We start from the raw sequence: 11,658 nt of genomic DNA, 5'->3' as shown, positions 1-11,658 counted from the left end.
CATAATTGAAAAGCACTGGGACTGTGTGCTTCTGTCACTGAGAGAATGACAATTGAGCGTAGTGATGTATGAGGGGTTAAAGCCTTAAAGGTGGATTCCACTAAGACACCCCCTTCACGCCTTGTTGCCTTTGTCTCATTACCCAACAACATACAATTCAAACCCACATTCCCATCCACTCACTAAAAGCCTCTCTACAGAAAAAATGAATGAGAATTGCAGAAATTCAAAGCAAAGTCCCTGCATTATCTTGCTAATTTCTTTTGAGAAAGAATGGACATTGATTGATTTGATGTTTCTAGTTCCAATCAATTTGGGGGTGGATCATAATTCATCAACACTACAGGGAAAATTGGATTTGCGTCTCTACCCATTCATGTTGGAGGAATAAAGTTTCAAGATGTTGGCCATAATGTTTTGAGTGTCTTTTTCTCTACTGTCTTGCTTTTCTACCATGAAAACCAAAATCCAAGAAATAATGAAAAAAAAAACTAAACATGAGGATTCCACTAGGGGAGAACCTGGTGATGGAAATCCTCCTCAGAATCTACAACAAACCACCAACTCCACCATAGGCTGTAGCAGATTGAGATAGATTCCCATTGGAAAAGCACTAATCATTTTTTTTTTCTTCTTTCTTTTTTCGTTTTTTCCCTTTCAAAAAATGTTTTTAGACATCAAAAGCAATGAAGAAGGTCAAACACACAAGCTTTAAGAGTATTTGGATAAAATTTTCCATCATGGCTGTCATGCTTTCTAAATTTGTATTTTGAAAAAGTAGAAAGATTCTTATTTTTCCTGGAACCTACTTTAGAAAGCAAAAATTTTCAAAATATCATAATCATATTTTTCTTTAATGAGAGTATTTATAAAATGCAATTCCTAAACTTGAAATTCAATAGAAATCACAATTCCTAAATGTTTCCAAAAGTAACATATGCTGAAATTACCTTTTCACATTCCTCCACCTGGGTTTCTCAATTGGGCTGCCTTGGGCCCAAAATCCATTTAAGAATATGGGTTCCTCAGTTTTGGGCCGCCCAAGTTCAGTGTGTTCGTACTTGGATTTTGGGCTATTATGATGGAAATGATTTGGGCTTGGGTGGGTTGTGCACTGGAAGCTGTGGTCCCCTCCCAGAGGTTGAGGATTGCTGATGTGGAAAGATTATGGCCACTTTGCCTTTGAAAGGGCCAACCAATTTATATCATCTAAAATTGCTATTTCATAAGTTTCCATTTTTCTTTTAATTCATCACCGAATTTACTTGAATTATGACTTTATTTTTGCAAGGAGTGATTTTGAATGTTGAGTTCAGAACCCGTTTGGTAGTAATTTTATAAAACATTTCTAATATTTTTAACACTTTAGAAAATTTTTATTATTTAAGTGTTAAAAAAGTTAAAAATATTTTTTGAAATCACTATCAAATACACTCTCAATCAGAAATGACTCATGTTATAAAAAGAGATCATTAGGGTGACTCGATCTAAGTTATGGGTTCAAGTCACAAGTGAAGTGTCTTATAATAAAATATAATAAAATCAAATATTTCCTTTTAAATTTACCAAGAAAAGTCAATTATTCAAAAAATTAATATCCAACCAACCTTCAAAGAATAGAACATGTAAATTTATTATTTGGCACAAATTGTCAACGTTTAGTTTCATGCAAATATCTTCTTCCCTAGGGAAGAAATCAAAATTGAAGATGTCAATAATGTACCAACCCAACTGGGCCTATTCAAATAACTTCTACAATTCTATGCCTTTAAGACTTGATCAGTCACCACTGCAAGCTTTCAATCAAGTCACTTTACCCATTAGGCCCATATAATGTTGACAAGTCATTTTTATATACCACCTTATCATAAAAGAGTTTCATTATTTATACATAGATTTCGTTTTATTTTATTTTATATTCATACCCTTTTTCTTCTTACTAATTTTAGGCTATGTTTAGTTTCTAGAAAACATGAAAAAAAAATATAAAGGAAAGAAAATAAAAATAAAAAAGAGAATGAAAGGAAAATAAAAAATAAATTTAAAATTAATAAATTATTTTTATATGTTTTTTTAAAACTATTTTATTTTTTTATTATATAAAAATTAAATGATTTTAAAATACACAAATTCCTAATTAATAATTATATTTAATTTTTTTATAATAAAAGCAAATATGAGAAATATTTTTCTTGCATTTTTTAATTTATTTTCCTTTAATACCTTCTAAGAACTGAATTGGGTGTAGTGCTATTCCATGCCATGGTATAGAATTTTCTAAATATTATTAGCTTTCTTAACCTGATTCATTAACAAGAAACAAAATTAGAGGGGGGAACCCCACACACTTTCACAACCATCATGAGTAAATGGATGTAGTAGGTGGAGCCACCCATCATTTTTTGACCCTGTAAACACAATCATCCCACATCATTTCTTGTACCAAGTCCACCATTTCACATTCTATATTTCCAACTACGCGTCTTCTAATTCTTTATATTCAACCCATCCCAGCACGCCCCAACCCAACCAAGAAAGCAACAGTTTTCTCTGTTTCTCTACCCCGCAAAGTAGTATCAGCCTCTCTCTCAGGAGTTTGTTTTGCAGAAGGGGAATGTGTCCTCTAAGGTTCATATTGGTGTTCTTGTCAGCGGTATTGGCAGGGTATTTTGCATGGAGTACAGTTCGTTCATCTCAGGAAAATGCTCTGGTTTCTGAAGATTCATGCCCACAAACTACATCATCATCATCTAAGGATAAACAAGAACTCAACTTCAAAACGGTAAATCCATTTCTATTTCATTTAATTCTTGGATTTTGGGATTCCTCTCTTTTCACTTCCTAAACTTTTCGTGCTTTGGAATTTCAGATGGTTGCAGATGGGTTCTGGGTATTTGTTGACATGGCCAGTGGGAGGTACCTGTGGAGGAATCTGAAGGGGAAGTGTCATGAGGATGTGAAGAACTCTTAGAATTTAGTGACCCAAAAAGACCCCATCTAATATTTCTGTGTATTCTTCCTATTCTTTTGTGTGTGTTCATGTACAATGAAGTAGACATGGGGGCTGTACATTTCGAACTATTCTGCAAATGCAAAATGTACATTTCAAATGCAACTAATATTTCTCTGTGATGAATACCAAATCTGGGAAGCTCTTCGTTTAAGCGATTGTGTATCCATCAAATAAAACATTTTACTTCAATTTGGAACAGGTTTGGCTATGCAAAGAAATTCAAAAGCTCCCTTAGAATCAACTTGGAAGATGAAGCCATTGCTGTTATTTTTCAAGGATAGAACAAATCAAAGAAGAGATTAATTGTCAAGTACCGAAGGGTACAGTAGTTTTGGTGCTCATAGTGAAAGGGGAAAAGTTAATCAATAAATGCAAACAAGATGGTGCACGATAACATTTGGAAGGGTTCAAAATATTGATACAAAGGATTTTGAATTTTCATCAGCATTGCTAAACATTTCCTTATAATCAAACAATTGACACCATTGAGTTTTATTTGATGGAAAGACATATTTACAATCACCTTTAGGAAAATGAATATAAACATTCATTACACAAGAAGCAGGAAACGATTTAGTTTAGATCTACTTGTAGTTTAATAGACATGTACAATAGTGTAAGAAGTGCACCTTGAGGAAGTGGAGCATATCTTGCAAGATTTGAGCCAACCCACATGGCTACCACCACTAGAGTGACTACACTGCTGCTGGTTTTTCCACAAACCCAACTGGCAAATGAGAGGCACAAAGTAAGCAATATGCCACCTCTCCCTCCTAAAATCCATGCAATTAAATAACCTAGCTTATATCCAGCATCCAACTTCCTGTCCACAAAAGCCATCAGAGCAGTAAATGTGAGAGCTATTTGGGAACCAAATGTCTGCATTAAAAACAGAGAGAGGAAAGCAGATCTAAGCACTTCAGTGAAGGGGCCTCTCTCTTCATCAGGGGTTTCTTCCTCAAAAATCTCATCTGTTTCACTGTAAGCAGAAAAATTCTGCCCATTGGCATTATATCGTTCCCAATATCTCTCACGTTGCATTTTCCGCCTCAGATCAGCCCATCTGTAGGTTCTTATCCTATCTTCAAATTCATGGTTGTAGTTCTGGCTCCCTCTCCATGGCCAACCAGTATGCTCTTGAAATCTAAGTGCTCGATCATACTGAGATCTTGTTGCTTCATTTGATAGTATCTGTTCAAAAGCAGAGATGGGAATCTTGAATATTTTGCCATTAATTTTCCAAAATTTGAGCAAAAACAAGGAAGCAAAAAAGGAGATTTATACACATATTTCACAGTAATATGGAGGCTACAGGCGATATAATTTCAAAGTACAATCAAGTCAAAATTTTAGCACTCACTGGTTCCTGGGCAGTTTAAACCAAGCCCATGGTGACATCACCACATGAAAACTTTGTCACTTTGAAAGTTCAAATTTGGTCCTTCACTTAATTAATTTTGTTAACAGCTCAAAAGAAGTTTCTACAATTTCCTTTGTATTGAAAGCAGATGCTGGTAAATGAGAAATCAAAGAAGATTATAAAGGATGGCTCACTTCATATGCAAGACGTATGCTTTTAAACACCTCACCAGCTTGTGAATCCTTGCTAACATCAGGATGATACTGCAATCATGAATGAAGATACAATGGAACAAATTGTTAATACCTGTTTTACAGAGAGTTCATAAAAAAAACTAAAAGATTAAATCTCAATGGGGCTTTGTTCTGGAAGAAATGCAAAAGCAAAAGTATTCCAACATTCCATCTACTAATATCAATGGCTAAGTCATTTCAATTTAATAAGGGGAAATAAGGAGAATATAATATCATGAGTGTGATCATTTTGTGGAAAATTTGTCGGTGCATGCTTTATAAAGAATTCACAAACCACAAACAGAACCAATCTCAATGAATTTTAACTGCCTAACCAGAAGAAATGCAAAGACCGGAACATTCTAACAACCACCCTCCAAATGCCTGTAGTAGGGTCATAAAGATATAAACAAGGCAAGCATAAACAGGGCGAATTTTAATGAGGGTCATTAATTTCTCACCACTCGTATCAGGCAAAATGTAATTAACAAGTGGCTCAAGGTGCATAGTTGTTGGGACAGAACCTAGGAGATTCAGACTAAACTGGGAATATCAAGGTCTGCTGCCACTACAAGTCTCAAATGACACATGTTCACCCCACTTGGAAATTATCTTTTCCCACAAGTCTAATGGGACGAACTAACAGTTAAACTACAGTCTTCAAAATATATAAGGCTTCTAAAACCCTCCCAAGGATTTATTCCACACTGAGGATCTTCGAGCTACCATTTTTCAGGAGAGATCTTATTGACTAATTTCTAACAGGTATTGGATTCACATCAAGAAAGCCATTGATTCCTCCACTCATTCGCAGCAAGCATCATTTCAACAACTTGGATTCGTAAAACCCCCAAATAATTGACAGAAAATAGTGTAGTATACCACTCCAAGCCACTCAAGCTAACTCATCATCGACAAAGACTTTGGATACTCATTAGACATGAAGCAGAGTCAGCAGACATTCAAAAGCAAGTAAATTAGTAGAATCCAAAAAACTAATTCTTGTTTCCCTTTTGCATATCAGCTGTGTCCACAATATGAAAAATACAACTGTATTCAATCAGACTTGATTAGAAATCAGCACTTATAATGCAAAAGCTCCTCCACTTTCGCTTCTCAGCTATGGTACAAATCTTTGAATCTTATAACAAGTTAGGGTTAGATTTTGCTTCCTAAGATTCTAAATTTTTCTCTCTTTTCCTCCCATTTCTCAACAACCAAACAAAAATACAAATATAAGTGGAGTACCTTTCGAGCAAGAAGGCGATAAGCCTTTTTTATGTCGGCGGATGAAGCGGCCCGAGAAAGTCCGAGCACGGCGTAGTGGTCCTGATCGCCGTTGATTGCGGCCCGACACCGGCACTTAGCTGTACGGCCATGACCATGGGACCGCGTTCGCGGGTCCACCAAGAGGATCATCCCCTTGGCGGCGGCGGAGATCAAACCACCGCCGTTGATGGAACTGGGTCCCACCATAAGGCGTGCCTGCATTTTCAGGCAATCATCTCTGCCACCCAATTCCCGCAAGGGTTCAGTGAAAATGAAAATCCTCATCTCACAGTGGGCTTGAAAAGCCCATTCTAAAATGGGTTTGGGCCAAGCCCATGAGAGGCCCACATTGTAAACGTTTACAAGAAAAACAAAGCGTTGATTATTCAAAAACCAGAAGTAGGAATTCTCGGCTTCATGCTTCTCCCTCTTCGGTTCGTTTCTTTCTGTATATTCCCTTCTTTTTGGTCTTTTTTCCATTTCTTTTTGATGATTAATAGCTGAAAATGTGATATTATTTGCTTGAATTCAGTTTGGTTTCTCTTTCGAATCTTCTGAATGCGCATAGTTTTGATCCGAGCTCGAATATTCTTTTGAATCTTTTAAATGATGGTTCTGTGGAATATGAATCGGATGATGATTCCTGATCAACCCCTTTGAAATTTTGAATTGTGTCCAGTTCTTCTTTTTCACATCCGCGGCATTAACTTCTTGCTAGGAAACATCCTTCTGAACGAGGTTAAGGCAAAAGAACACATGGAATGCCTTTTGATCTTGATCAAGATCATAAATTTTTTGTACTAGGATGAAAATGGGAGGCGGAAATCACTGCCTTTCGCAATGGAAAACCGTTATGTTTGATTCGTGGAAAAAAACAAGGAAAAAGGAAAAAGGAAAACGGTTTTCTTATTCTTAGAAACACCTGGACGGGGGAAAAGGAATTTTGATCCGTTCCTAAGATATTGTGGGAAAAGATTGAAAAAACAATGATTTGTAATTTATTTATTTATTTCAATATTTTTTCTTGCAACTAAACTAGATTTTGTTACTTTTTTATTATCTTTGTATTGAACTTTCCAAAAATAAAAAATAATAAATCCACCGAATATTAAAAGGAAATTTTGTTAATTTTTCAAGAAAAAATCCCTGATCTTAGTGTTTTGCAATATCGAATTTGGCAGCCTAACCTTTCTAGTTTCAAAAGAAGGATGGATTCTGATCAATTGATTATTTCTTTCCTTAAAGAACCAGATATTTTCTTGTTTGCCTTTTGTTTTTAATGGTGTATTTTCGGGTTTTCTTATTATACATTGTATTTTTTTTAAAAAGAAAAAAAGAAAAAGTAATATCTTGTATTCTTATATAATTGGGTTGTTTCCTTTGATTTGGACATATACTTGTGAGCAGGAACAAGAATAACATTTCTGATGTCTACTGTGGGCAATTCGACCAACATTTTCTGGCAGGAATGTCCTGTTGGGAGGGCTGAAAGGCAGAAACTACTAAACCAAAAGGGATGCGTTCTATGGATTACGGGCCTCAGTGGATCAGGTTTATTATCAAAACTATCTTCCTAACTTTCTTGTTTTCCTGTTCAACCATCTAAAAGAGGATCTGCTGGAAGATATAGTAGTTTATGTTTCTCTATATTTTATTTATTTTTGTTTGGGTTTTTGAAACTTAGAACTGTTCTGAAAATTGTCCAGCTTTTCATGGAATTGGGTTTTTTTACTCTGTACCCCTATTTGGTCTCTAAATTTAAGATTTTGCTGCTTGATTGCTTTGCCATTAGAGGGCAAAGCCCATGGTGGAAAATTGACTTGATGGTTTCAAAGTTATTGATGGTCTCAAAGTTTAGGGCTGCCCCATGGTTTTTAGTGACTGCTGCTGTTTTCCCTGTTTCATTTTGGAGGTGGATTTGATGCCCCTTCTTTTTTGCAATGAGCTATCCTAGAATGTGGATCTCATTAATTTAGGGAATTATACTAGCATCTTCTGGTTTTCTAGTTAATGATCTGCATGATGGTCAATTTCTGGAAGAAAAAAAATGGAATTTTGATGACCAATTTGAAAATTAGAAGGAAACACAAACTTTTTTGAATGCCTGATATTTATTTAATCATCCTTTCTTTTTCTTCTTTCTTTCTTGTTAATTGTTGATGTGGAATTAGTTTTTAAGCATGCTTGGTGAATCTTGTGTTGGGAAAAAGACCCCAAATGGAACCTACTTTGCTCTTATATGTTTGGGTTTACACTACCTTTCATGAAGCACTTTGTACAAACTGTTTAGGGAAAAGCACATTGGCATGCACAGTAGGTAGAGAACTGCACTCCAAGGGTAAGCTGTCATACATTCTTGATGGAGATAACCTGAGGCATGGGCTGAACAGGGATCTTGGATTCAAAGCAGAAGATCGAACAGAAAATATACGCAGAGTTGGTAAGTATGTGTTTGTAGGGCATGAATCGAACTTTGTTTAACATTAAGTTTAAGCTAGGTGTGCTTTGAATTGAACTTTGTATCAAGAGATATTTCATCTTCTTTATAAGGCATATGAAGAAACATTTGCACTGAGATTAAAAATATGAGATGCCTGCACATTTAGTATCATATAATCATGATTTATCAGATGTTTTTATTTCCTTCTATTGTGAAAGAATACTTGTATAAGTAATCTCATTAATGTTCTTTAGATTTCCTTGAGAAACAGCAGCCTCTCTAAATGTGATGCTTGTGGGAAAATCAGGAGGAAACTTTTGTAAATGCTGAAGTGTCAAGTATCTTCTTAAATGCTGAGAATATATTGGCTAAAACAAGGGGATGGATAACATTTTAAAGTTGATTAATCGCCTCTTAAAATCCTCAGGTCATAACTTGGATTAGATTGCTTGTTGCAACCCTCACAATTAATAAAGTTTGAACTTAAAATTTATAAACTTTTTAAACTTGGAAGAGCTTGTTTTGCACCCCCCACCCAAACCACCTTTTTTTTTTTTTTTTTACGAAATGAACGAATCTTATCGTGTCATCTGTGTTTTTTTTGTCTTATCTTGTCATTTCTAAGTTACGATTTGAATTTTAGGGGAAGTAGCAAAACTCTTTGCAGATGCTGGTTTGATCTGTATTGCCAGTTTGATATCTCCATATAGAAAGGACCGAGATGCTTGCCGTGCAATGTTGCCTAATGCAAATTTTATTGAGGCAAGAGCCCTTTTGGAAATTGTTCTTATTGTAATCATCTGATTATTTTCTTTTTCCATTTTATATTTTTCTTATATGGGATGGTAACTTACTTTGACAGGTTTTCATGAACATGCCTTTACAATTGTGTGAGGAGAGGGATGCCAAAGGCCTTTACAAGCTTGCACGTGCTGGAAAGATCAAAGGTTCATTTAAAAAATATCTTATATGCAGCTTTGGTTTGATGATATTTGTTGCTTGAGAGTATGGTTTTTCCAAAAAAGAAAAAGTAAAAAAAAACCAAATCTGATGTGAAATATGGAACAAGCATTTTTGCCTAGATGGAAGGTCACAGTTTGATTTTCTCTTCTTTGATTACCAGGAGGTGCATTTTACTACATTTCTTGGCTTGCTATTCATTTTCTATGGTATTGTTTTGGGGGATGAGATTTGCTCGCTATTGAGTCCATTCATAATTTTCTTTCTTCCACATTACTTGGAGTCTTCAGTAGAAAAAATATCTCCTAGAATTTAAAGCTGTCATGTGCAAAAATATCTTGAGATTCTGAATTAATGCCACTTCTTCAAATTCAAATGGCAACAAGATGTAGCCTAAGAGCACAAAAAATAAAAAATAAAAACAAATTCCTCCCCCCCCACCCATATCCTCACTCTGCTGAAAGCATGTTAGTAACACACCATTTTGTGTTTCCCCAACATTGTTGTTAGAACATGGCTCGTCTAATTAGTTTTGTTCATAAAGTAGCAATTACTATCATAAAATATCCCGTTCTTCTAGCCTCTATTTATTTTGAAATTGTGTTGTGTGATTTTACTAGAAATCATAATTATAAAGCTTTGTATGACTTACACGAACAACTCAATGTCCAAATAACGTATCCTAATTCCTACGTATTTCAGGTCATTTGTGTTTTTACCAAGATCCACCTGCTTGTGACGGGGATCACAACAGCATTGATGAATGCAGTGGCTTGTGTTTAGTTATTTTTTCTGATGGTTATATTACATTGCAGGTTTCACCGGGATAGATGATCCGTATGAACCACCATTGAATTGTGAGGCAAGTGTTCATTAAACTATGGAAGAGCTGATATTTCTTGTGTAACATGTCTTCCTGTGTTTGTTACTGATTTCTTTTTCTTCTCTCTTTTCAGATAGAAATACAACAGAAGGATGGGGTTTGCCCTAGTCCGAACGACATGGCCGGGGATGTAGTGACCTACTTGGAGGAGAAAGGATTTCTTCAATATTAGCTATGACACTCTCCTGATTCAGGCTCTTTGAACCAAATTTGAAACCACAGTGTGTCTGGTTATGGCAAGTGGGGAGGCCCAACCCCAGCAGCTTAGTTGTATGAACCTAGGAATTTGTTTTCCTTCCCTATATTTAGATGGACCATTGGTTTCATCGGCTTGAATTTTGTTTGTTTTTAGTAGATTGGGAGGGAAGCAACTGCTTCAGACATTGTAACTTCAGATATTACCTATCAATCTGAGGCAAAGTCTGAAAAACAACTCTTAATGAATTTTGGAATGGTTTGGTGAGAGCTTACCAACTATTTCTGTTTGACTTATAGACCAGAGAATATATATATATATATATTTTATTCAAAAAAAGGTTATTCAAATAACATGAAAATCTTATAGCAGTGTGATTTAAAATTAGTTTTCTGTTAAAATTTTTTTTTAACATTTTAAAAAATAAAGTGAAATAAAAAATAATTTTAAAATAACAAATAGACGTTGTTTTCATCCATTTTTAAAAATATTAACTCGTTTATCATGTTTTTTGTTTTTAAAAACTGTTTTTAAGTTAAATAATAAAAAATAATTTTTAAAAACAAGTTTCGAAAAACATGACCAAATAGGTTTTTAGCATTTTTGGGAAATGCTTTCGAAAACATTTCTTTTGAGAATAATTTTTTAAATTTATTTTTAATGTTTTATAAAACGAAAAATTGTTTGGGAACATGAATGTTTTTAACCCATTTTTTATATTTTTAAATATTAATTAAAAAAGTAACTTTTACATGTGTTTTATTTTTAATTATTTTTCGTATGTGTATAATTAATTTTTTTGAAGTAAGTAAAAATAACTAATAACAAGTAAAAGTAAATTTTAAAATTTAAAGATTTGGCTACAATTACCAAATATTGTCTTAACCTATGTTTGTTCTTTGAGGGTCGAAATATAAAAAAATTATTAATCTTTTATAAAATTATTTTTAATAAAAATTTGTCAAACTATTTTTTAATCTAAAAACATGTTTTGAAAAACACATTGGTCTGACCATCCAAAACTCTACTTGTAAAAACGTGAAAGGTAAATTAAAAACAATACTAAAAATAATAATATTATTATTATTTGCCAATTCACGTCTTATTTTAAAACTATTTTTAAAATAATACTAAAAAAATAATTTTTAAGAATATTTTTGAAAAACTGTTATATTATATTTTATAGAATAAAAATATATTTGAGGATTTAAAATATTTTTAACATATTTTTAATGTTTTTAAAATAAATTTTATGTTTAAAATTTTATTTTAAATTATTATATAATTATTTTTTAAAATAGAAA

General features: G+C 33.8%; 3 protein-coding genes across 3 annotated transcripts; 2 read left to right on the top strand and 1 right to left on the bottom strand.

Annotated features, from left to right (window-relative positions):
- The first annotated feature begins 2,517 nt into the window (after positions 1-2,517).
- Positions 2,518-3,211, top strand: LOC117920539. The gene is made up of 2 exons (XM_034838137.1): positions 2,518-2,782; positions 2,870-3,211. The coding sequence occupies exons 1-2, from the start codon at positions 2,615-2,617 to the stop codon at positions 2,969-2,971; spliced, it is 270 nt and encodes an 89-aa protein (XP_034694028.1). The 5' UTR covers positions 2,518-2,614; the 3' UTR covers positions 2,972-3,211.
- Positions 3,212-3,428: 217 nt separating this feature from the next.
- Positions 3,429-6,121, bottom strand: LOC117920537 (curved DNA-binding protein). Its single transcript, XM_034838135.1, has 3 exons — positions 5,855-6,121; positions 4,568-4,636; positions 3,429-4,204 (listed from the first exon to the last, which is right to left on the bottom strand). The coding sequence occupies exons 1-3, from the start codon at positions 6,095-6,097 to the stop codon at positions 3,587-3,589; spliced, it is 930 nt and encodes a 309-aa protein (XP_034694026.1). The 5' UTR covers positions 6,098-6,121; the 3' UTR covers positions 3,429-3,586.
- A 108-nt stretch (positions 6,122-6,229) lies between these two features.
- LOC117920538 (adenylyl-sulfate kinase 3) lies at positions 6,230-10,650 on the top strand. Its single transcript, XM_034838136.1, has 7 exons — positions 6,230-6,309; positions 7,283-7,426; positions 8,166-8,315; positions 8,959-9,077; positions 9,178-9,262; positions 10,091-10,137; positions 10,232-10,650. Exons 2-7 carry the CDS (start codon positions 7,303-7,305, stop codon positions 10,328-10,330), a joined length of 624 nt encoding a protein of 207 aa, XP_034694027.1. The 5' UTR covers positions 6,230-6,309; positions 7,283-7,302; the 3' UTR covers positions 10,331-10,650.
- The last annotated feature ends 1,008 nt before the right edge of the window (positions 10,651-11,658 follow it).

This window comes from Vitis riparia, chromosome 8 (assembly GCF_004353265.1).
Source record: "Vitis riparia cultivar Riparia Gloire de Montpellier isolate 1030 chromosome 8, EGFV_Vit.rip_1.0, whole genome shotgun sequence".
Classification (NCBI taxonomy): domain Eukaryota; kingdom Viridiplantae; phylum Streptophyta; class Magnoliopsida; order Vitales; family Vitaceae; genus Vitis; species Vitis riparia.
Note: the sequence above shows the minus strand (reverse complement) of the source record. Positions and strands in the feature narration are given on the sequence as shown.